A 24449-nucleotide genomic window follows, 5' to 3' on the forward strand; every position below is an offset into this window, starting at 1 on the left:
CACCTCTGGGGGCAACTGGGAGCACTGGGAGGGGCCAGGCTCAACACTGGGAGCACTGGGAGAGGACAAGGAACCTCACTGGGAGCACTGCTGGGGACAACTGGGAACACTGGGAGCAACTGGGAGAGCTGCTGGGGGCAACTGGGAGCAACTGGTGTGTTACTGGTGCCTTACTGGGAGCACTGGTGCGTTACTGGGAGCACTGGTGTGTTACTGGGAGCACTGGTGTGTTACTGGTGTGTTACTGGTGCCTTACTGGGAGCACTGGTGTGTGTGTTACTGGTGCCTTACTGGTGTGTTACTGGGAGCACTGATGTGTTACTGGGAGCACTGGTGTGTTACTGGGAGCACTGGTGTGTGTGTTACTGGTGCCTTACTGATGTGTTACTGGGAGCACTGGTGTGTTACTGGGAGCACTGGTGTGTTACTGGGAGCACTGGTGTGTGTGTTACTGGTGTGTTACTGGTGTGTTACTGGTGTGTTACTGGTGTGTTACTGGGAGCACTGGTGTGTTACTGGTGCCTTACTGGTGTGTTACTGGTGCCTTACTGGGAGCACTCGTGTGTTACTGGGAGCACTAGTGTGTTACTGGTGTGTTACTGGGAGCACTGGTGTGTGTGTTACTGGTGCCTTACTGGTGTGTTACTGGGAGCATTGGTGTGTTAGTGGTGTGTTACTGGGAGCACTGGTGTGTTACTGGTGCCTTACTGGCAGCACTGGTGCCTTACTGGGAGCACTGGTGTGTTACTGGTATGTAACTGGGAGCCCTGTGAGCCCTTACTGGGAGGACTGGGGTGTTACTGGTGTTCCTAGGAGCACTGGTGCCTTACTGGGAGCACTGGTGTGTTACTGGTGTGTTACCGGTGTGTTACTGGTGTGTTACTGGGAGCGCTGTGAGCCCTTACTGGGAGCACTGGGAGCCCTGGTGCCTTACTGGGAGCACTGGTGTGTTACTGGTGTGTTACTGGGAGCACTGTGAGCCCTTACTGGGAGCACTGGGAGCCCTGGTGCCTTACTGGGAGCACTGGTGTTACTGGTGTGTTCCTGGGAGCACTGTGAGCCCTTACTGGTGCCTTACTGGGAGCACTGATGTGTTAGTGGGAGCACTGGTGTGTCACTGGTGTGTTACTGCTGCCTTACTGGGAGCACTGGTGTGTTACTGGGAACACTGATGTGTTACTGGGAGCACTGGTGTGTCACTGGTGTGTTACTGGTGCCTTACTGGGAGCACTGGTGTGTGTGTTACTGGTGCCTTACTGGTTGTGTTACTGGGAGCACTGGTGTTACTGGTGTGTTCCTGGGAGCACTGTGAGCCCTTACTGGTGCCTTACTGGGAGCACTGGTTTCCCCGGCAGCTCCAGCGCCATCTCGGTGGTGAAGATCCTGCGGGTGCTGCGCGTGCTGCGGCCCCTGAGAGCCATCAACAGGGCCAAGGGGCTCAAGGTGGGAACTGGGGCAACTGGGAGGGACTGGGAACAAACTGGGGCAACTGGGAACAAACTGGGGGAACTGGGAGGGACTGGGAACAAACTGGGGGAACTGGGAGGGACTGGGATGGACTGGGAACAAACTGGGAAGGACTGGGAGCACTAGGATGGACTGGGAGCACTGCGGCCCCTGAGAGCCATCAACCAGGCCAAGGGGCTCAAGGTAGGAATTGAGAGAGACTGGGATGGACTGGGATGGACTGGGGGGAACTGGGAGTGGCACTGGGATAGACTGGGATGGATTGGGAAGCACTGGGAGGGACTGGGAGCTGTCCCTCTCCCCCTGCCCTTGTGTCCCTGTCCCTGTTCCTGTCCCCAGCATGTGGTGCAGTGCGTGTTCATGGCCATGCCCTGGTGACCCTGTCCCTGTCCCCATACCCTGGTGACACTGCTGTCCCCGTTGTGTCCCCAGCATGTGGTGCAGTGCGTGTTCATGGCCATGCCCTGGTGACCCTGTCCCTGTCCCTGTCCCCAGCACGTGGTGCAGTGTGTGTTCGTGGCCATGCCCTGGTGACACAGTTGTCCCTGTCCCCATGCCCTGGTGACACTGCTGTCCCTGTCCATGCCCTGGTGACCCTGTCCCTGTCCCTGTCCCTGGTGACCCTGTCCCCGTTGTGTCCCCAGCACGTGGTGCAGTGCGTGTTCGTGGCCATGCCCTGGTGACACAGCTGTCCCTGTCCCTGGTGACCCTGCTGTCCCCGTTGTGTCCCCAGCACGTGGTGCAGTGCGTGTTCATGGCCATGCCCTGGTGACACTGTCCCTGTCCCTGTCCCCATGCCCTGGTGACCCTGTCCCTGTCCATGCCCTGGTGACCCTGCTGTCCCCGTTGTGTCCCCAGCACGTGGTGCAGTGCGTGTTCGTGGCCATCCGCACCATCGGTAACATCATGATCGTCACCACGCTGCTGCAGTTCATGTTCGCCTGCATCGGGGTGCAGCTCTTCAAGGTGACCCCGCTGTCCCCAAACGCCCTCTGAGGGGTCCCCAACCCCATTGAGGGGTCTCCAAACCCATTGAGGGGTCTCCAAACCCCATTGAGGGGTCCCCAAACCCCTCTGAGGGGTCCCCAAACCCCCAGGGGCTGAGGGACCCCCCGATCCCCCCAGGGCAAGTTCTACAGCTGCACCGACGAGGCCAAGCACACACCGGGAGAGTGCAAGTGAGCACCACCCCAAAACTGACCCTGCACCCCAAAAATGACCCTGCACACCAAAAACAACCCCACACCCCAAAAATGACGCTACACACCAAAAACAACCCTGCATCCAAAAATGACCCCGCACCCCAAACTGAGCCCACACCCCAAAAACCACCCCAAACCCCAAAACTGACCCTGCTCCCCAAAACCACCCTGCACCCCAAAAACAACCCCGCATCCCAAAAACCACCCCAAACCCCAAAACTGACCCCTCACCCCAAAAATGACTCTGCACCCCAAACTGAGCCCACACCTCAAAAATGACCCCACACCCCAAAAACCACCCTGCACCCCAAAAATGACCCTGCACCCCAAAACCGACCCTGCACCCCAAAAACCACGCTACTGTCCCCATGTCCCCACCCCAGGGGACATTCCTGGTGTACAAGGACAGGGATGTGTCCCACCCCTCAGTGGTGGCAGTGTCCCCATGTCCCCAATGCAGGGGGACATTCCTGGTGTACAAGGACGGGGACATGTCCCACCCCTCAGTGGTGGCAGTGTCCATGTCCACTGTCCCAATGTCCCCACCCCAGGGGGACATTCCTGGTGTACAAGGACGGGGACATGTCCCACCCCTCAGTGGTGGCAGTGTCCCCATGTCCCCACCCCAGGGGGACATTCCTGGTGTACAAGGACGGGGACATGATCCACCCCTCAGTGGTGGCAGTGTCTCCATGTCCCCACCCCTGGGGACATTCCTGGTGTACAAGGACGGGGACATGATCCACCCCTCAGTGGTGGCAGTGTCCCCATGTCCCCAATCCAGGGGGACATTCCTGGTGTACAAGGACGGGGACGTGTCCCACCCCTCAGTGGTGGCAGTGTCCATGTCCACTGTCCCCATGTCCCCACCCCAGGGGGACATTCCTGGTGTACAAGGACAGGGACGTGTCCCACCCCTTGGTGGTGGCAATGTCCCCATGTCCCCAATGCAGGGGGACATTCCTGGTGTACAAGGACGGGGACGTGTCCCACCCCTCAGTGGTGGCAGTGTCCCCATGTCCCCACCCCAGGGGGACATTCCTGGTGTACAAGGACGGGGACGTGTCCCACCCCTCAGTGGTGGCAGTGTCCCCATGTCCCCAATGCAGGGGGACATTCCTGGTGTACAAGGACGGGGACGTGTCCCACCCCTCGGTCCGGGAGCGCCTCTGGCTCAACAGTGACTTCAACTTCGACAACGTCCTGGCGGGGATGATGGCGCTGTTCACCGTGTCCACCTTCGAGGGGTGGCCCGCGTGAGTCCCCGGGGGTGGGCGGGCACGGGGACACTGCCACCCCCTTGGGGACACCCCCAGCACCGTGTGTCCCCACCCCGTCCCCAGGCTGCTGTACAAGGCCATCGATGCCAACGCCGAGAACCAGGGGCCCATCTACAACTACCGGGTGGAGATCTCCATCTTCTTCATCGTCTACATCATCGTCATCGCCTTCTTCATGATGAACATTTTCGTGGGCTTTGTCATCATCACCTTCCGCGCGCAGGGCGAGAGCGAGTACCGCAACTGCGAGCTGGACAAGAACCAGGTCTGGGGACAGGCTGGCCGTGGTCCTGTGGTGTCCCCATGGCTCTGTGGTGTCTCCTTGTCCCCTTGGCTCTGTGGTGTCCCCATGGCCCTGTGGTGTCCCCTTGGCTCTGTGGTGTCCCCTTGTCCTCATGGCCCTGTGGTGTCCCCATGGCCCTGTGGTGTCTCCTTGGCTCTGTGGTGTCCCCTTGTCCTCATGGCCCTGTGGTGTCCCCTTGTCCCCATGGCTCTGTGGCGTCCCCATGGCCCTGCTGTGTCCCCATGGCTCTGCGGTGTCCCCATGGCCCTGTGGTGTCCCCATGGCTCTGTGGTGTCCCCTTGGCTCTACAGTGTCCCCTTGGCCCTGTGGTGTCCTCATGACTCTGCGATGTCCCCATGGCTCTGCAGTGTCCCCTTGGCCCTTTGGTGTCCCCTTATCTCCATGGCCCTGTGGTGTCCCCATGACTGTGCTGTCCCCATGGGCCTGCACTGTCCCCTTGGCTCTGTGATGTCCCCATTGACCTGCCATGTCCCCATTGACCTGCCGTGTCCCCATGGCTCTGCAGTGTCCCCTTGTCCCCATGGCCCTGTGTGTCCCCATGGCCTTGTGGTGTCCCCTTGTCTCTGTGATGTCCTCTTGTCTCTATGCCCCTGCCGTGTCCCCTTGGCTCTGCAATGTCCCCATGGCCCTGTGCTGTCCCCATGGCCCTGCTGTGTCCCCATGCCCCTGCAGTGTCCCCTTGTCCCCATGGACCTGCCGTGTCCCCATGGCTCTGTGGTGTCCCCATGGCCCTGCTGTGTTCCCATGCCCCTGCAGTGTCCTCTTGTCCCCATGTCCCTGGGGTGTCCCCATGGCCCTGCAGAGTCCCATGTCCCCATGCCATCTCCATGTTCCCACATGTGCATGGGCAGTGGGGTGGACATGTCCCCATGCTGTCCCCATGTCCCCACAGCGGCAGTGTGTGGAGTGGCAGTGAGGTGGCCATGTCCCCACCCTGTCCCCACACTGTCCCCATGTTCCCACAGCAGCAATGTGTGGGATGGCTGTGGGGTGGCCGTGTCCTCACACTGTCCCACACTGTCCCCATGTTGTCCCCCAGCAGCAGTGCATGGGATGGCAGTGGAGTGGCCATGTCCCCACCCTCTCCCCACCCTGTCCCCACACTGTCCCCTCACTGTCCCCATGTTGTCCCCTCAGCGCCAGTGTGTGGAGTACGCTCTGAAGGCGCAGCCCCTGCACTGCTACATTCCCAAGAACCGCACCCAGTACCGTGTGTGGGCCATGGTCATGGGGTGGCCGTGTCCCCTCACTGTCCCCACACTGTCCCCACACTGTCCCCACCCTGTCCCTCACTGTCCCCACCCTGTCCCCAGCGCCAGTGTGTGGAGTACGCTCTGAAGGCGCAGCCCCTGCGCCGTTACATCCCCAAGAACCGCACCCAGTACCGCGTGTGGGCCATGGTCATGGGGTGGCCGTGTCCCCTCACTGTCCCCACCCTGTCCCACACTGTCCCCATGTTGTCCCCTCAGCGCCAGTGTGTGGAGTACGCTCTGAAGGCGCAGCCCCTGCGCCGCTACATCCCCAAGAACCGCACCCAGTACCACATGTGGGCCATGGTTGTGGGGTGGCCGTGTCCCCTCACTGTCCCCACCCTGTCCCACACTGTCCCCACCCTGTCCCTCACTGTCCCCACGTTGTCCCCAGCGCCAGTGTGTGGAGTACGCTCTAAAGGCGCAGCCCCTGCGCCGCTACATCCCCAAGAACCGCACCCAGTACCGCGTGTGGGCCATGGTCGTGGGGTGGCTGTGTCCCCTCACTGTCCCCACCCTGTCCCACCCTGTCCCTCACTGTCCCCACACTGTCCCCCCAGCGCCAGTGCGTGGAGTACGCTCTGAAGGCGCAGCCCCTGCGCCGCTACATCCCCAAGAACCGCACCCAGTACCGCGTGTGGGCCATGGTCGTGGGGTGGCTGTGTCCCCTCACTGTCCCCACACTGTCCCCTCACTGTCCCCGCGTTGTCCCCTCACTGTCCCCACACTGTCCCCTCACTGTCCCCACGTTGTCCCCAGCGCCAGTGTGTGGAGTACGCTCTGAAGGCGCAGCCTCTGCGCCGTTACATCCCCAAGAACCGCACCCAGTACCACGTGTGGGCCATGGTCATGGGGTGGCCGTGTCCCCTCACTGTCCCCACCCTGTCCCCTCACTGTCCCCACACTGTCCCCCCAGCGCCAGTGTGTGGAGTACGCTCTAAAGGCGCAGCCTCTGCGCCGTTACATCCCCAAGAACCGCACCCAGTACCGCGTGTGGGCCATGGTCAACTCCACGGCCTTCGAGTACATCATGTTCGTCCTCATCCTCCTCAACACCATCGCCCTGGCCGTGCAGGTGAGGGGGGGACACGCCTGGGGGACACAGGGGGGACATGGAGGGGACAGTGCCAGACCCCCGTGTGTCCCCTCACAGCACTACGAGCAGTCCAAGCCCTTCAACTACGTGATGGACCTGCTCAACATGGTGTTCACGGGGCTCTTCACCGTGGAGATGGTGCTCAAGATCATCGCCTTCAAACCGCGGGTACGGCACAAGGGGGGTGACAAGGGGGTGACACAAGGGAGGGTGACACAATGGCGTCCTCACCACCTGCCACCCCACCCCAGCATTACTTCTGCGACGCCTGGAACACCTTTGATGCCCTCATCGTGGTGGGCAGCGTGGTGGACATCGCCGTCACCGAGGTCAACGTGAGTTGCTCTCCTTGTCCCTCCTGGTTCAGGGTGGGTTGGTGTTTTGGGGTGGTTCTGGATGTCTGGGTCTCCTCCTGGTCGATGTCCTCATGTCTGTCTGTCTGTCTCAATCATCTCTGTCACTTCCATCTCCATAATTTCCATTATCTCCATAATTTTCATCTTGATCATCTCCATAATTTTCATCTCAATCATCTCTATCATCTCCATCTCCATCATCTCCATCATCTCCATCATCTCCATCTCCATTATCTCCGTCATCTCTGCTCCATCATCTCCACTCCATCATCTCCATCATCTCCATCATCTCCATAATTTCCACTCCATCATCTCCATCATTTCCACTCCGTCATTCCCATCATCTCCATCACCTCCATCTCCACTCCATCATCTCCATCGTTTCCATCTCCATCGTCTCCATCTCCATCATCTCCATCATCTCCATCACCTCCATGATTTCCATCTCCATCACCTTCATAATTTCAATCTCCATCATCTCCATAATTTCCATCATCTCCATTTCCATCATCTCCACCATCTCCATCACCTCCATGGTCCCACCTGCCTCTCACAGAACGGGGGCCACGTTGGTGAGGTATGGGGACCTGTCCCTACCTGGGGGCTCTTTTGGGGGGTCTGCTCAGGTATTTTTGGGGTTCCCCTGACCCCCTGTCCCCGCAGAGCTCCGAGGACTCCTCCCGCATCTCCATCACCTTCTTCCGCCTCTTCCGCGTCATGCGCCTGGTCAAGCTGCTCTCCAAGGGCGAGGGCATCCGCACCCTGCTCTGGACCTTCGTCAAATCCTTCCAGGTGGGGCGGGGGGCACCTGCGGGGGGACACAGGTGAGGGGGGACACGGAGGGGACACCCCCTGACCCCCGCTCCGTCCCCAGGCCCTGCCCTACGTCGCGCTGCTCATCGCCATGATCTTCTTCATCTATGCTGTCATTGGGATGCAGGTGAGGGGTCGTGAGGGGTCCTGGGGCAGATGGGGGCTCTGGGGGCAGGTGAGGGGGCAGGTGAGGGGTGTGGGACAGGTGAGGGGGTCTGGGGCAGGTGAGGGGGTAGGTGAGGGGTGTGGGACAGGTGAGGGGTCTGGGGGGTGTGAGGGGATCTGGGGCAGGTGAGGGGTGTGGGGGCAGGTGAGGGGCTCTGGGGGCAGGTGAGGGCTCTGGGGCAGGTGAGGGGGCAGGTGAGGAGACAGGTGAGGGGTCTGGGGGGCAGGTGAGGGGTCTGGGGGCAGGTGAGGGGGCTCTGCAGGCAGGTGAAGGGTCTGGGGGCAGGTGAGGGGGCAGGTGAGGGGTCTGGGGGCAGGTGAGGGGTCTGGGGCAGGTGAGGGGTCTGGGGCAGGTGAGGGGGCAGGGGCAGGTGAGGGGGCTCTGCAGGCAGGTGAGCGGGTTCTGCAGGCAGGTGAGGGGTCTGGGGCAGGTGAGGGGTGTGAAGGCAGATGAGGAGGCTCTGAGGGCAGGTGAGGGGTCTGGGGGCAGGTGAAGGGTCTGGGGGCAGGTGAGGGGTCCTGGGGCAGGTGAGGGGTCTGGGGCAGGTGAGGGGGCTCTGCAGGCAGGTGAAGGGTCTGGGGGCAGGTGAGGGGGCAGGTGAGGGGTCTGGGGGCAGGTGAGGGGTCTGGGGGGTGTGAGGGGGTCTGAGGCAGGTGAGGGGTCTGGGGCAGGTGAGGGGTCTGGGGGGTGTGAGGGGGTCTGAGGCAGGTGAGGGGTTTGGGGCAGGTGAGGGGTCTGGGGCAGGTGAGGGGGCAAGGGCAGGTGAGGGGGTTCTGCAGGCAGGTGAGGGGTCTGGGGCAGGTGAGGGGGCAAGGGCGGGTGAGGGGTCTGGGGGCAGGTGAGGGGTGTGAAGGCAGATGAGGGGATCTGGGGGCAGGTGAAGGACCTGGGGCAGGTGAGGGGGTTTAGGGGCAGGTGAGGGGTGTGGGGCAGGTGAGGGGTCTGGGGGGTGTGAGGGGTCTGAGGCAGGTGAGGGGTCTGGGGCAGGTGAGGGGTCCTGGGGCAGGTGAGGGGTCTGGGGCAGGTGAGGGGGCTCTGCAGGCAGGTGAAGGGTCTGGGGGCAGGTGAGGGGTGTGAAGGCAGATGAGGAGGCTCTGAGGGCAGGTGAGGGGTCTGGGGGCAGGTGAAGGACCTGGGGCAGGTGAGGGGGTTTAGGGGCAGGTGAGGAGGTGTGGGGGCTGATGAGGGGATCTGGGGGCAGGTGAAGGACCTGGGGCATATGAGGGGGTTTAGGGGCAGGTGAGGGGCTCTGGGGCAGGTGAGGGACCTGGGGCAGGTGAGAGGGCAGGTGAGAGGTCTGGGGCAGGTGAGAGGGCAGGTGAGGGGCTCTGGGGCAGGTGAGGGACCTGGGGCAGGTGAGAGGGCAGGTGAGAGGTCTGGGGCAGGTGAGGGACCTGGGGCAGATGAGGGGGTGTGGGGACAGGTGAGGGGCTGTGGGGACAGGTGAGGGATTTGGAGGGGCTCTGGGGGGCAGGTGAGGGGTGTGGGGAGGGGTCTCCTGTGAGCCCCCAGCCCCCTGTGTCCCCCCCAGACCTTCGGGAAGGTGGCACTGCAGGACGGGACCCAGATCAACCGCAACAACAACTTCCAGACCTTCCCCCAGGCCGTGCTGCTGCTCTTCAGGTGGGGAGGGGGCTCTGAGGGGTCTGGGGGCTTCAAGGCGGGTCCTGGGGGGGTTCTGGGGGGTGTTTGGGGGAGTCTGAGGGATTCTGGGGGGGTTCTAGAGGGGTTCTGGGGCACCTGGGGTCTCTGGGCTTTTCGTGGGACTTTGGAGCTTCCTCTCAGTGAATCATGGAGGGGAGTACAGGTGTGTCACAGGGGTACAGGTGTGTCACAGGGGTACAGGTGTGTCCTGTGAGAATACAGGTGTGTCACAGGGGTACAGGTGTGCCATGGGGATACAGATGTACCATGGGGGTACAGGTGTATCACAGGTGTACAGGTGTGTCCCCTGAGAGTGCAGGTGTGTCCTGTGAGAGTACAGATGTCCTGTGGGAGGGTACAGGTGTGTCCCATGAGGGTACAGGTGTGTCCCAGGGGTACAGGTGTGTCCTGTGGGAGGGTACAGGTGTGTCCCAGTTGTACAGGTGTGTCCCAGGGGTACAGGTGTGCCCCAGGTGTACAGGTGTGTACCTGGCGTTCAGGTGTGCCGCGGGGGAGGCCTGGCAGGAGATCATGCTGGCCAGCCTGCCGGGCAAGGTACAGGTGTGTCCCATGAGGGTACAGGTGTCCCCCAGGGGTACAGGTGTGTCCCAGGGGTACAGGTGTTCCCTACGGGTACAGGTGTGTCCCAGGGGTACAGGTGTGTCCCGTGGGAGGGTACAGGTGTGTACCTGGCGTTCAGGTGTGCCACGGGAGAGGCCTGGCAGGAGATCATGCTGGCCAGCCTGCCAGGCAAGGTACAGGTGTCCCCCAGGGGTACAGGTGTGTCCCAGGTGTACAGGTGTCCCCTAAGGGTACAGGTGTCCCCCAGGGGTACAGGTGTGTCCCAGGGGTACAGGTGTGTCCCGTGGGAGGGTACAGGTGTGTACCTGGCATTCAGGTGTGCCACGGGGGAGGCCTGGCAGGAGATCATGCTGGCCAGCCTGCCGGGCAAGCGCTGCGACCCCGAGTCGGACGCGGGCCCGGGCGAGGAGTTCACCTGCGGCAGCAACTTCGCCATCGCCTACTTCATCAGCTTCTTCATGCTCTGTGCCTTCCTGGTGAGCCACGGGGCCCTGCCCCACTGCCCCACACCCCTCACGCCCCCCAGGACCCCCGTGAGCATCCTGACTTCCCCCCGGACCCCTCCCCAGATCATCAACCTGTTTGTGGCCGTCATCATGGACAACTTCGATTACCTGACCCGCGACTGGTCCATCCTGGGCCCGCACCACCTGGATGAGTTCAAGCGCGTGTGGTCCGAGTACGACCCTGCAGCCAAGTGTGTGACTGTCCCCTTGTCCCCAGCTGGGCGGGGCCAGGTGTGCTGGTCACCTGTGACCTCCTGTGTCCCCTCCCCTGCCCAGGGGTCGCATCAAGCACCTGGACGTGGTGACGCTGCTGCGGCGGATCCAGCCCCCGCTGGGATTTGGGAAGCTCTGCCCACACCGCGTGGCCTGCAAGGTTTGGGTGTTGTCAGTTCCTCCTTTTTCTTTTAATTACGGACTTGCAGCATTTCTAGAAGTGCATATTCAAATAAATTAACATTAGGACATGTTCATATATTTCATTCAGAACCCATTTGTCTTTTCCCCGAATCACATCGGGGTCACCAATGGTTGTCTTTTCCCCGAATCACGTCAGGATCACCAATCTTTAGTAATTGTCTCATCTGCAACTCTATAGGGGATAAGATTGCATTCTATACCACCTTCATTTACCCATACTGTATCCCCCTACAATTCCCCCTTTTTCTTTTAATTTTTCTTTTTAATTTTAAAAATTTTAAACATTTCTTTTGAATTTTCTTTAATTTTCTTTTAATTACAGACTTGCAGCATTTCTAAAAGTGCATATTCAAATAAATTAACATTAGGACACATTCATATATTTCAATCAGAACCAAGAGTTATACAGATGTTCAGACAACATATTACAGTACAAATATATATCTATATTTGTGAGTGTTGGTTCAGTTTTGCAGCTTTTCTCAGTTTACAAAGTACTTATCTTCAAAATCTTTTATACTCATATTTAACAAACACTAATAGCTGCAATTGATATATTTTACCAATAGTTTAGTATTCAAGTCGTTTTCCCTGAATCCACGGGGTCATCCCGAATCCACGAGGTCATAGAGTTTAGTCCCAAATCCACAGGGTCATATAATTAAATCCTTTTTCCCGAATCCACGGGGTCATATAGTCCTTTTTTTCTGGATCACATCAGGGTCACCATTTGTCTTCTCCTTGAATCACATCTGGGTAACCATGTGTTGTCTTTTGCCCAGATCACATCGGGGGGTCACCATTTGTCTTTTCTCCCAAATCACATCGGGGGTCACCATTTTTGGTTTTTCCCCAAATCACATCGGGGATCACCATTTGTGGTTTTCCCCAAATCACATCGGGGTCACCATTCGTTGTCTTTTCCCCGAATCACGTCGGGGTCACCAATTGTGTTTTTCCCCGAATCACATCGGGGTCACCATTTGTTGCCTTTTTTCCCCGAATCACATCAGGGTCACCATTTGTCTTTCCCCCAAATCACATTGGGGGTCACCATTTTTGGTTTTTCCCCAAATCACATCGGGGGTCACCATTTTTGGTTTTTCCCCAAATCACATCGGGGATCACCATTTGTGGTTTTCCCCCCAAATTACGTCGGGGTCACCATTCGTTGTCTTTTTTCCCCTGAATCACATCGGGGTCACCATTTGTCTTTTCCCCAAAGCACGTCGGGGTCACCAATTGTGTTTTTCCCCAGATCACATCGGGGTCACCCTTTGTTCTCTTTTTCCCCCAAATCATGTCGGGGTCATCCTTTGTTGTCTTTTTTTTCCCCCGAATCACGTCGGGGTCACCATTTGTTGTCTTTTCCCCCAAATCATGTCAGGGTCACCATTTGTGTTTTTTTTCCCAAATCACATCGGGGTCACCATGTGTTGTCTTTTACCAAATCACATCGGGGTCACCATTTGGTTTTTTTTCCCAAATCACGTCGGGGTCACCAATCTTTAGTAATTGGTTCAGCTGCAACTCTTTAGGGGATAAGATTACATTCTACACCACCTTCATTTACCCACAGTGTACCCCCCTACATTTTGGGGTGTTTCTGGGGGAATTTGGGGTGTTTCTGGAAGGGACCCACCCCGATTCACCCCTCTCTTGTCCCCTGCCCAGCGCCTGGTGGCCATGAACATGCCCCTCAATTCAGATGGCACCGTCACCTTCAACGCGACGCTCTTCGCCCTGGTCCGCACCTCCCTCAAGATCAAGACGGAAGGTGAGGGAGCCAGGAGGGGACAGGGGGACAGCAGGGGGTGACAAGGTGACAATCACGGCTGTGTGTCCCTTCTGTCCCTGTAGGGAACCTGGATGTGGCCAACAAGGAGCTCCGGGCTGTGGTGAAGAAGATCTGGAAGAGGACGAAGCCGAAGCTGCTGGACGAGGTCATCCCCCCGCCCGAGGGTGTGTGAGGGTCTGGGGGGTTTGGGGGGATCTGGGGGGTTTGGGGGGTTCTGGGGAGATCTGGGGGGATCTGGAGGGGTCTGGGAGGTTTGGGGGGTCTGGGGAGGGGGTCTGGGGGAGTTTCGGGGGGTCTAGAGGGGTTTGGGGGGTTTGGGGTTGTTCTGGGGGAGCTGGGGTTCTGGGAAATACTGAGGGGTTCTGGGGGAGTCTGGAGGGCTCTGGGGGGTCTGGAGGGGTTTGGGGGGGGGTCTGAAGGGGTCTGGGGGGTTCTGGGGGAGTCTGAGGGATACTGGGGGGTCTGGGGGGGGTTATGGGGAGGCCTGCCCTGTTCTGGGGGTTCTGGGGGATTCTGGGGGATCTGAGGCAGGGGTTATGGGGAGGCCTGGGGAGTTTTGGGGGGATCTGGAAGATTCTAGGGGGTTCTGGGGCGATCTGGAGCAGTCTGGAGGGGTCTGGGAGGTTCTGGGGGGATCCAGAGGGGCCTGGGGGGCTCTGGGTGGGTCTGAGGGATACGGGGGGAATCTGGGAGGGGGGGTTCTGGGGAGTTCTAGAGGGGTCTGAGGGAATCTGGAGGGGTCTGGGGGGTTTGTGGGGGAACCTGAGGGGTTCTGGGGGCTCTTGGGGGTTCAGGAGGAATCTGGAGGGGTCTGGGGGGAAACTGGAGGGGTTCTGGGGAGGTCTGGGGGGCTCTGGGTGGGTCTGAAGGATACTGGGGGAATATGGGGGGGTTCTGGGGGGTTTTAGAGGGGTCTGGGGGAATCTGGAGGGGTCTGGGGTGTTTGTGGGGGAACCTGAGGGGTTCTGGGGGCTCTTGGGGGTTCAGGAGGAATCTGGAGGGGTCTGGGGGGGATCTGAAGGGATTCTGGGGGGTTATGGGGAGGTCTGGGGGGATCTGGAGGGGTCCGGGGTGTTCTGGGGGTGTCTGGGGGGGTCTGGGTGTGTCTGGTGGTCCTGGGGTGTCCCAGAGCCCCCCCCGGCTGTCCCCTGACCCCCCTCCCCCACCGTGTGTGTCCCCCAGAGGAGGAGGTCACAGTGGGCAAGTTCTACGCCACCTTCCTGATCCAGGACTATTTCCGCAAGTTCCGGCGGCGGAAGGAGCGCGGGATGCTGGGCGCCAGCGCCGGCCCCAGCAACGAGTGCGCGCTGCAGGTGTGACACCGCCCCCAGGTGGGGCTGGGGGGGTCACCAGGTGCCAGCAGGTGCCAGCAGGTGCCAGCAGGTGACCCCGCGGTGTCCCCGCAGGCCGGGCTGCAGACGCTGCAGGCGCTGGGCCCTGAGATGCGCCGGGCACTGAGCGACCTGGAGGGGGACGAGGGCGGGGACGCGCCTGCGGAGGAGCCGCTCACCTACGCAGTGAGCCACGCCCACACCTGTCACATGGCCACGCCCATGGCCACGCCTTTCCATTAGTCACACCCACAAACAGCATCTTTCCATTGGCCATGCCCACTGACCACACCTTTCCATTGGCCACGCCCACAAACACACTTTTTCATTGGCCACGCCCACTCACCACACCTTTCCCTTGGCCACGCCCACCCAGCACACCTTTCCCTTGGCCACACCCACTGAAAGCAGCTTTCTCCTTGCCACACCCACCGGCTACACCTTTCCCTTGGCCACACCCACCAGCTACACCTTTCCCTTGGCCACGCCCACCCACCACAGCTGTCACATGGCCACACCCACCCACCACAACTTTCAATTGGCCATGCCCACTGACCACACCTTTCTCCTGGCCACACCCACTGGCCAAGCCCACCGAGCTCACCTGTCCCACCCTGGCCATACCCCCACAGGCCACACCCACCCCAAATCCACTCCAAATGACCACACCTGTCCCATGGCCACACCCACCGGCCACACCTCTCCCATGGCCACGCCCCCAAGCCACACCTGACCCAGGCCACGCCCACCGACCCCGCCTCTTTCCGCAGGCCCCCGAGACGCTCTACGGCTCCGGGCCCGGCTCCCCCCTGCTCTCAGAGCCGCCCCCCGCCCCCAGCCCCGCGCCCACCGAACGCGAGGAGCCCGCGCCCCCCTCCCATGGCGGCAGGTACGGGGGGCTGGGGCACACCCTGATGTGGGGAGGGGTCTCCGGGATGGGCCGGGGGTGCTCACGGCCCTGTGCGCAGGCGGCGCTCCGACGGGGGTGACCGGGAGGAGGAGGCGCCCCCGGCCGAGGATGCGGAGGAGCCGGGAGGGGAGACGGGGGACGTGAGCCACGACGAGGAGCTGGAGAGCGCGGCACCGGCCCGGCGCCGCTGGGTGGGGGACAGGTACTGCGACCCCCCCCCGGGGGCAGAAACCCCCTCTGGAGGGGTCTCTGTAACTGGGGAGGGGGCACTGGAGAGTTTGGCACCGCTGGGTGGGGGACAGGTACCACGACCCCCCCCCCAGGGGCAGAAACCCCCTCTGGAGGGATCACTGTAAATGGGGAGGGGGTCCCGTCAGCCCTGGGGCTGTCCCCGTGCCGGGACCCCCGAAAGGAGAGGGGGGGTCTCTGTGATTGGGGAGGGGGTCCTGTCAGCCCTGAGGGTGTCCCCATGCCGGGACCCCCGAAAGGAGAGGGGGGGTCTCTGTAATTGGGGAGGGGGTCCTGTCAGCCCTGAGGCTGTCTCTGTGCTGGGATCCCCGGCTTGTAACTGGGGAGGGGGCACTGGAGATGGATGTCTCTGTAATTGGGGAGGGGGTCCCGTCAGCCCTGTCCCCATGCCAGCTGCTGGGACCCCTGAAAGGAGAGGGGGTGGTCTCTGTGATTGGGGAGGGGATCCCATCAGCCCTGAGCGTGTCCCTGTGCCGGGACCCCCGAAAGGACAGGGGGGTTCTCTGTAAATGGGGAGGGGGGTTCCTGTCAGCCCTGAGCGTGTCCCCGTGCTGGGACCCCCGGCCTGTAACTGGGCAGGGGGCACTGGAGGCACCTGTCACCCCCTGACCCCATGGGATGTCCCCAGCCCCGACTGACCCCTCCTTGTTCCCCCCATCCAGGGCTCCGGGACCCCCGCGCTGGGCGGCCGAGCTGCCCCGGGGGGGGTCGCTGCCGCTGCCCCCCCGGCACTTCGCGCTCGGCAGCGGCGCTCGAGAGGGGCAACAACTGAAACGGCGGCGGCTGCTGCCCCCCACCCCCGCGGGTACGGCAAAGGAGGGGCCGGGGGCTCCGGTGGGACCCTCCGGGATCCGGGACGGTTCCCCGGAGTGTCCCTGCGGTTGATGGCGGGGGGAGATGGCCCTGATGAGGGGGGCGGTGTCCTGCAGGGGCCCAGGGAGGGTCGCTGATGGGTGGGGGTGACCCCTCCCCGTGCCCGCGGGTGGATCTGAGGGTTCCTAAGGCCGGTGGTGACTCTGCCCGGTGCCCTCCGGTAGCCCTGAGGGTCCCTGGCTGGGCTGGGTGACCCCGCCCGGTGCCCAGAGGGTCCCTGGCTGAGGGAAATGACCCTGCCCGGTGCCCCCTGGTATTCCAGAGGGTTCCTGGCCAGGGAAAAGACCTTGCCCGGTGCCCCCTGGTATTCCAGAGGGTTCCTGGCCAGGGTGAGCTGACCCTCCCCGCTATCCCCGAGGGTCCCTAGCCGGGGGCTGACCCTGCCCGGTGCCCCCCAGTAGCCCAGAGGGTCCCTGGCTGAGGGAAGTGACCCTGCCCGGTGCCCAGAGGGTCCCTGGCCTGGGTAGGTGACCCTGCCCAGTTTCCTGGAGGGTCCCTGGCCAGGCTGGGTGCCCTGCCCGGTACCCTGGAGGGTCCCTGGCTGGGGGAAATGACTCTGCCCGGTGTCCCCCGGTTTCCCGGAGGGTCCCTGGCCAGAAGCTGACCCCCCCCCGCTCCCCCCAGGCCGGAAACCCTCCTTCACCATCCAGTGCCTGCGCCGCCAGGGCAGCTGCGAGGACGAGCCCATCCCGGGCACCTACAACCCCTCGGGCCCGCCCGGCCCCGCCCGCCCGCAGGTACCGCTGGATGCGGGACAGGCAGACACACGGGAGAGGGGAGGGGACACCGTGACATTGTCACTGACCCCCTCCTGCCGCCCCCAGGGCTACGGCAGCTCCGAGACCTGGCGGCTGGGGGGCTCCTCGCAGGCCTGGGCGGCGCCGGCCCGCGGGCACGTTCTGTACGCGCCGCTGATCCTGGTGGAGGGGGCGCCGCCGGGGCCGGGGGCGGGCGGCAGCCTGCCCCCCCTGAACCGCTGGTACCCCCCCGCGCCGCTCCGGCTGCGACCCTGCGGGCCACACGAGGCCCTGGCACGGGGATCGGCCGATAGCCTGGTGGAGGCTGTGAGTGCGGGACACGGGGGACAGGGGGGGACATGGGGGGAACGTGAGGGGGTCATGGAGTGACAGCCACAGCCTGGTGGAGGCTGTGAGTGGGGGACACAGGGGACATGGGGAGGATATGGGGGGAACGTGAGGGGGTCATGGAGTGACAGCCACAGCCTGGTGGAGGCTGTGAGTGGGGGACACAGGGGACAGGGGGGGACATGGAGTGACAGCCACAGCCTGGTGGAGGCTGTGAGTGCGGGACACGGGGGACAGGGGGGGGCATGGGGGGACATGGGGTGACAGCCACAGCCTGGGGGAGGCTGTGAGTGAGGGGACATGGGGGGGACATGGGGTGACAGCCACAGCCTGGGGGAGGCTGTGAGTGCAGGACACAGGGGACATGGGGGGACATGGGGTGACAGCCACAGCCTGGGGGAGGCTGTGAGTGGGGGGACACCGGGGACAGGGGGGGACATGGGGTGACAGGGGTCAGCTGGCAGCCTGGAGGAAGCTGTGAGTGGGGGACGCAGGGGACAGGGGGGGACATGGGGGCACATAGAGTGACAGCCACAGCCTGGGGGAGGCAATGAGTGGGGGACATGGGGGACATGGGGGGGAACACATAGAGTGACAGCCACAGCCTGGTGGAGGCTGTGAGTGCGGGACACGGGGGACAGGAGGGGACATGGGGGGACATGGAGTGACAGCCACAGCCTGGTGGAGGCTGTGAGTGGGGGACACAGGGGACATGGGGTGACAGCCACAGCCTGGGGGAGGCTGTGAGTGCGGGACACGGGGGACATGAGGGGACATGGGGTGACAGCCACGGCCTGGGGGAGGCTGTGAGTGGGAGACGCAGGGGACAGGGGGGGACATGGGGGCACATAGAGTGACAGCCACAGCCTGGGGGAGGCAATGAGTGGGGGACATGGGGGGGACATGGGGTGACAGCCACAGCCTGGGGGAGGCTGTGAGTGGGGGGACATGGGGAGGACATGGAGTGACAGCCACAGCCTGGGGGAGGCTGTGAGTGGGGGACACGGGGGTACATGGGGTGCACATGGAGTGACATGGCTCGGCTGGCGGCCTGGGGGAAGCCATTAGTGAGGGGACATGGTGGGGACATAGGGTGACATTATTCAGCCAACAGCCTGCTGGAGGCAGCTGGGGACACGGAGGACACAGGCACACCCCAAACGCCTCCCCCTCACCCCCTTAACCCAGGTGCTGATCTCGGAGGGACTGGGGCTCTTTGCCCGCGACCCCAAGTTCGTGGCGGTGGCCAAGCGGGAGATCGCAGATGCGTGCGACATGACCATGGACGAGATGGAGAGCGCGGCCGCCGACCTGCTGACCCGGCGCCGCGGCCCGCCCGCGCCCACGCCCGCCGTCTACAGCGACGAGGAACCGCTGCGGCCGCCGGCCGAGGAGGAGCTGGCCGATGAGATGGGCTGGGCCGGCGGGGTTTAGGACCCGGTACCGGGGGTTTAGAGTCCCCCGGCACCGCGGGGCTGGGCGGGCTGGTTCTAGAACCCGGGGCCGTGAGGGCGGCTCTCGAACCCGCGGCCCGCCATGATGGCTCTAGAACCCGGGGCCGTGAGGGCGGCTCTCGACCCCTGGGGCCCCGCCATGATGGCTCTAGAACCCGGGGCCGTGAGGGCGGCTCTCGGAACCCGGGGCCCGCCATGATGGCTCTAGAACCCGGGGCCGTGAGGGCGGCTCTAGAACCCGGCACCGATGTGGGGGCAGTGTTACCTCAGGAAATAAAGGGATTTTTATCAAAAAGCTTTTGATTTTTTTTTTTTTCTCACACAAGGTGGGTGGTGGGGTTGCTTCAGGGATGGGTTTTATTCCTGAAAAAAGTGGGGGTTTTCCCTCAGGAAAAGGGATATTTGCTTCAGGGATGGGTCTTTCCTCAGGAAAAGGGGTCCCCTCAGGGATGGGTTTTTTCCTGAAAAAGGTGGTTTTTTCCCTCAAGAAAAGGGGTATTTGCCTCAGGAATGGGGTTTTTTTGCTCAGGAAAAAGGGTATTTGCTTCAGGGATGGGTTTTTTCCTGAAAAAGGTGGGGGTTTCTCTCAGGAAAGGGGGCATTTGCTCAGGGATGGTTTTTTTCCTGAAAAGGGTGTTGGTTTTCCTCAGGAAAAGGGGTATTTGCCTCAAAAACCCACGTCCGTGAGGGCATCTATAGAAGCCGGCACTGATGTGGGGGCAATGTTACCTCAGGAAATAAAGGGATTTTTATCAAAAAGCTTTGGATTATTTTTTTCTCACACAAGGTGGGGGTGGGGTTGCTTTAGGGATGGGTTTTATTCCTGAAAAAAGTGGGGGTTTTCCCTCAGGAAGAGGGATATTTGCCTCAGGGATGGGGTTTTTTCCTCAGGAAAAGGGGTATTTGCTTCAGGGATGGGTTTTTTCCTGAAAAAGGGGGGGGTTTCTCTCTCAGGAAAAGGGGTATTTGCCTCGGGGAGGTTTGTTTTTCCTGAAAAAAGTGGGGGTTTCTCTCAGGAAAAGGGGTGTTTGCCTCAGGGATGGGTTTTTTCCTGAAAAATGTGGGGGGTTTTCCCTCAGAAAAAGGGGTGTTTGCCTCAAAAACCCGGACCCATGAGGGTGGCTCTAGAAGCCGGCACAGATATGGGGGCAATGTTACCTCAGGAAATAAAGGGATTTTTTATCAAAAAGCTTTTGATTTGTTTTTTTTTTTTCTCACACAAGGGGGGTTTTCCTCAGGAAAAGGGGTATTTGCCTCAAAAAAAGGAAGTTTTTACTCAAAACCAAGAAGTGTGTTTTCCTTCAGAATAACCAAACCGTGTTTTCCTACAGGAAAGGGAGGGTTCCTCAAAAAATAAAAAGGGATTTACCTCAAAAAAAAAAAAGAAATGTTTTTGTTTGGAACAGAGATATGCATTGCGGGGTGGGGGGGAGTATAATCAGAAAATTAATTTTCCTCAGGAAAAGAAGTATTTACCTCAAAAAGGTTTTATTTCTCAAAAAACCTACTCAAAACCACACATATCTCCAAATCAACTACTTTTTCCTCAAAAAAGACGTTTTTGCTCAAAAAAAAGGAGTGATTTTGCCTCAGTTTAGAAATATGAGGGAGTTACATTTAAAAATTATAAAGGAGGGGTTTGTCTCAGAAAAAAAAAAAAAAAAAAAAGACGAGGTTTTCCTCTAGAAAAAGTTTATTTGCCTTAAATTTGCTGCTCAGAGGAGGATTTTCCTCAGGAAAAGGGAAGCTTACTTCAAAAAAATTAAAGTTTTTACCCAATAAAGAGGGTTTCCCAGAAAAGAAATCATGTTTCCCTAAAAAAAAAAAAAATCCCTCAAAGAAAGGAAAAATTTTTAAAGGGTGGAAAAAGGATTTTCTTAAAATATGGTTTTTTCACTGGAAAAGGTATATTCACATCAAGGGTGAGTGAAATATCCTCAAAATGAGGTTTTTATTTCAGGAAAAGGGACATTTCTTAAGAGAAAATGATGTTTCTTCTCAAAAAGGAAGTTTTCACTCAAAAAAGGAATTTTTTTCTCCTCAAAAAAATTAGGAGTTTTATCTCAGGAAAAGAGACATTAACCTCCTGGGGACGGTGAATCGTTCTCAAAAATGAATATTCCCTCTTGAAAAGAAATAATTACCTCAAAAAATCCTTTTTAAAAAGTTTTGCCTAAAAAAGAAATTGTTATTGCAAGAAAAGGAAGTGTCTTCCCCTCAAAAAAGGAGTTTTGCCTCAGGGAAAAACGAGATTTACACCCAAAAAGGAGGGACTGCCAAAAAGAGGGAAAAAGGAAAAAAAAAAAAAAAAAAAAGAGGATTTTACATCAGGAAAAAGGATTTTGTCACCTCAGAAAAGGAAAATTTTACATTACAAAGGAGGTGTTTGTTTCCCTGATGAAGGAGGAATTTTCACCTCACAAATGGGGATTTGGCTTCAGGAAAGATTTTACCTCAAAAAGCAGGATTTTAGCTCCAAAAAAGCAGAATTTACCTCAAATAAAAAGAGTTCTACTGCAAACAGAGGAATATTAACACAGAGGGGGATTTTACCTCACAGAGTGGAGTTTTAAATCAGATTTTTTTTTTTTATCTGAGAAAAAGTGAATTTTACCTCACAAGTGGGATCTTACCTGAGAAAAGGGGGATTTTACCTCAGGAAAGGTAAATTTTACCTCAGAGACAAAGGTTTATCAGAAAAAAGGTGAATGTTTTACTTCAGAAAGAGTAAAATTTACCTCCATGAGACAGGGTTTAACTGCAAGAAAGAGCATTTTTCACCTCAAGGAAGGGAATTTTACCTCACAAAAGGGGTTTCTACCCAAGGAAAGGTAAATGTTGCCTCACAAAAGAGGGTTTTACCTCAGGAAATAACATTTCACACCCCACAAAGGGGGATTTTACCTCAGGGAAGGGGTGGTTTACATCACAAAAGTGGATTTTCCGTCAGGAAAAGTAAATTTTACCTCACAGGAGAGGGTTTTACGTTAGGAAAAAGCATTTCTCCCCTCAGGAAGGGGGGACTTTACCTCAAAAAAGGGAAACTTCACCTCAAAAATTGGAAAATTTACCTCAGAAAATGGAAACTTTACCTCACTCACTGAGGAGGGTTTTACCTCATGAAAGTGTCCTTCCTTTCAGGACGGATTTTACTTCATGAAGGGGGTTTTTAACCTCAGGAAATGTGAATTTTACCTCATAAATGAGTGGTTTACCTCAAGAAAAGGACATGTTTTACCTCACAGAAGGCAGTTTTATCACAGAAAAGAACTTTTCACCTCGGGGCAGCAGATTTTGCCTCAGAAATGTAAAATTTATCTCACTAAAAGAGGGTTTACCTTGCGAAAAAACATTGTTCTCTTTATGAAATGAGCATTTTACCTCAGAAAGGTAAATGTTACCTCACAGAATTGAGGTACATCTCATAAAACGTCACATTTTGGAATAGCGAAATTTTACCTCCCGAAAAGGGGTGTTTTACCCTCAGAAAAGTGGATTTTTACCTCAGAAAGGTAAATTTTGCCTCACAGAATTGGGATTTTTACCTCAGAAAGGTAAATTTCACCTCACAGAATTGGGTTTTATCTCATAAAACATGTCACATCTTGGAACAGGGAAATTTTACCTCCGGAAAGGGGGTGTTTTATGAAAGGGGGGAAGGCTTTACCCTCAGACAAGGGGGTTTTTACCTCAGGAGAGGTGACTTTTACCTCACGAAAGTGCATTTTTCACCTCTGGTGGGGGTTTTTTCCTCAGGACCAGGCCTCGCTCCGGGGCTCCCAGGGGAGGTTCCCGCGCCCGCCCGGGCCCCGCCCCTCCCGTGAGGCTCCGCCCCCTCCGGTGAGGCCCCGCCCCTCACGCGCTCCCATTGGTGGAGCCGGCGGCCAAATCCCAACCCCCGAAAATCTTGAACCCCACAAAAATCGAACCCCAAAAATCCTGAACCCCCAAAATCCCTGAACCCCCCAAAACCCCAACCCCTCCCCAAATCCTAACCCCCCCAAACCACCCCCCAATAACCTCCGAGTCTTTTTTTAACCTCCAAAGTTTAATAATAATAAAAAAAATCATAATACAATAAAATAACCCCCCGCCCCCCCCCCCGCTCCAAAGAGCCTTGTTAGTGTCGGGGGGGGGGGGAGGGGCAGGGGGGCCCCCAAATCCGCCCCCACCCCGCCCCCACCCCCCCCAATCCTATAAAAAACCCGGTGCGGGGGGGGGGGGAAGGGGCTGGCCCTGCTGTGCTGGTTGGGGGCCCCCCCTCCCCATTTTGGGGCCCCCCTCCCCATTTTGGGGATCCCCCCCCCGGGGCTGAACGATACAAAAGAAACAACTGAAATAATTACATCGCGGGGGGGGAGGGGAGGGCGGAGGGGAGAGACCCCCCCCCAGCACCCCCAAATCCCGAATTGGGGGGTTCGGGGGGGGGCTCAGGGTGGGGGGGGCCCGGGGTGGCCCCCCCAGTCCATCCCCACCGTGTCAGGCGCGTCCGTCTGTCTGTCCGGGCTGGGGGCGCCGCGTCACGAGTCCTGGGGGGGACAGACCTAAAATTACTGCACCCCAAAACCGCTGCACCCCAAAATCACTGAACCCCACCCAAAAACACCACCCAAAACCCAAAAGCCCCAAAACCGATGTACCTCAAAAATACTGAACCCCAAAACCGCTGTACCCCAAAAACAGCACCCAAAAACCACTGAATCCCAAAACCACTGCACCCCAAAAACACTGTAACCCAAAAACACAGCACCCCAAAACTGATGAATCCCAAGAACACTGCACCCTAAAAACCATTGTATGCCAAAATCACTGAACCCCAAAATCACTGTACCCCAAAAACACTGAAACCCAAAACCGCTGTATCCCAAAACCACTGCACCCCAAAAACACTGTACCCTAAAAACCGCTGTATCCCAAAATCACTGAACCCCAAAACCGCTGTACCCCAAAAACAGCACCCAAAAATCACTGAATCCCAAAAACACTGCACCCTAAAAACCGTTGCATCCCAAAATCATTGTACTCCAAAAACATTGTACCCCAAAACCGCTGTACCCTAAAAACACTGTACCCTAGAAACACTGCACCCCAAAACCACTGTACCCCAAAACCACTGTACCCTAAAAACACTGTACCCCAAAACCGCTGTACCCCAAAAACACTGCACCCCAAAACCGCTGTACCCCAAAAACACTGTACCCCAAAAACACTGTACCCCAAAACCGCTGTACCCCAAAACTGCTGTACCCTAAAAACACTGCACCCCAAAACCGCTGCACCCCAAAACCGCTGTACCCCAAAACCGCTGTACCCTAAAAACCGCTGTACCCTAAAACCACTGCACCCCAAAACTGCTGCAGCCCAAAGCCGGCCCCATCGATCCCTGGATAGGGGGGAACCCCCCAAAGCCTCTGCTCTGCACCCCAGAACCCTCCTGGACCCCTCTCACCCCGTAATTCCCCCATTAACTCCATCTGTACCCCAAAACTCCCCCTATTAACCCTGTGTGTACCCTATAATCCCATTAACCCCTTCTGCACCCCATAATTCTCCCACAATCCAAATATACCCCATAATCCCCCCATTAACCCTGTCTGTGCCCTGTTAACCCCTTCTATACCCCACAATCTCCCCATAAACCTCTCATTAACCCCCTCATCCCCCTA

At 58.5% G+C, this 24449-nt stretch overlaps 2 protein-coding genes across 2 annotated transcripts in view; one reads left to right on the plus strand and one right to left on the minus strand.

Annotated features, from left to right (window-relative positions):
• The window catches only part of CACNA1F (calcium voltage-gated channel subunit alpha1 F), an 88873-nt gene extending 69814 nt beyond the window's left edge, over window positions 1–19059 (plus strand). Inside the window, exons 24-47 of the mRNA XM_074531036.1 lie at window positions 1356–1443; window positions 2326–2433; window positions 2593–2645; window positions 3779–3925; window positions 4013–4214; window positions 6420–6578; window positions 6657–6767; window positions 6851–6934; window positions 7619–7747; window positions 7830–7895; window positions 9466–9557; window positions 10477–10636; window positions 10730–10857; window positions 10943–11039; window positions 12758–12860; window positions 12944–13045; window positions 14064–14194; window positions 14288–14398; window positions 14983–15101; window positions 15181–15324; window positions 16034–16176; window positions 16869–16981; window positions 17069–17308; window positions 18518–19059. Coding sequence (XP_074387137.1) covers window positions 1356–1443; window positions 2326–2433; window positions 2593–2645; window positions 3779–3925; window positions 4013–4214; window positions 6420–6578; window positions 6657–6767; window positions 6851–6934; window positions 7619–7747; window positions 7830–7895; window positions 9466–9557; window positions 10477–10636; window positions 10730–10857; window positions 10943–11039; window positions 12758–12860; window positions 12944–13045; window positions 14064–14194; window positions 14288–14398; window positions 14983–15101; window positions 15181–15324; window positions 16034–16176; window positions 16869–16981; window positions 17069–17308; window positions 18518–18763 — 3076 coding nt within the window. The 3' untranslated portion in view covers window positions 18764–19059. The remainder of the gene's footprint in view (window positions 1–1355; window positions 1444–2325; window positions 2434–2592; window positions 2646–3778; window positions 3926–4012; window positions 4215–6419; window positions 6579–6656; window positions 6768–6850; window positions 6935–7618; window positions 7748–7829; window positions 7896–9465; window positions 9558–10476; window positions 10637–10729; window positions 10858–10942; window positions 11040–12757; window positions 12861–12943; window positions 13046–14063; window positions 14195–14287; window positions 14399–14982; window positions 15102–15180; window positions 15325–16033; window positions 16177–16868; window positions 16982–17068; window positions 17309–18517) is intronic.
• A 3751-nt stretch (window positions 19060–22810) lies between these two features.
• The window catches only part of LOC141726289 (lysine-specific demethylase 5C-like), a gene marked incomplete at its 5' end in the record, with an annotated part of 69003 nt that continues 67364 nt past the window's right edge, over window positions 22811–24449 (minus strand). Inside the window, 1 exon segment of the mRNA XM_074531037.1 lies at window positions 22811–23327. Coding sequence (XP_074387138.1) covers window positions 23304–23327 — 24 coding nt within the window.

This window comes from Zonotrichia albicollis, chromosome 34 (genome assembly GCF_047830755.1).
Source record: "Zonotrichia albicollis isolate bZonAlb1 chromosome 34, bZonAlb1.hap1, whole genome shotgun sequence".
NCBI classification, from domain to species: domain Eukaryota; kingdom Metazoa; phylum Chordata; class Aves; order Passeriformes; family Passerellidae; genus Zonotrichia; species Zonotrichia albicollis.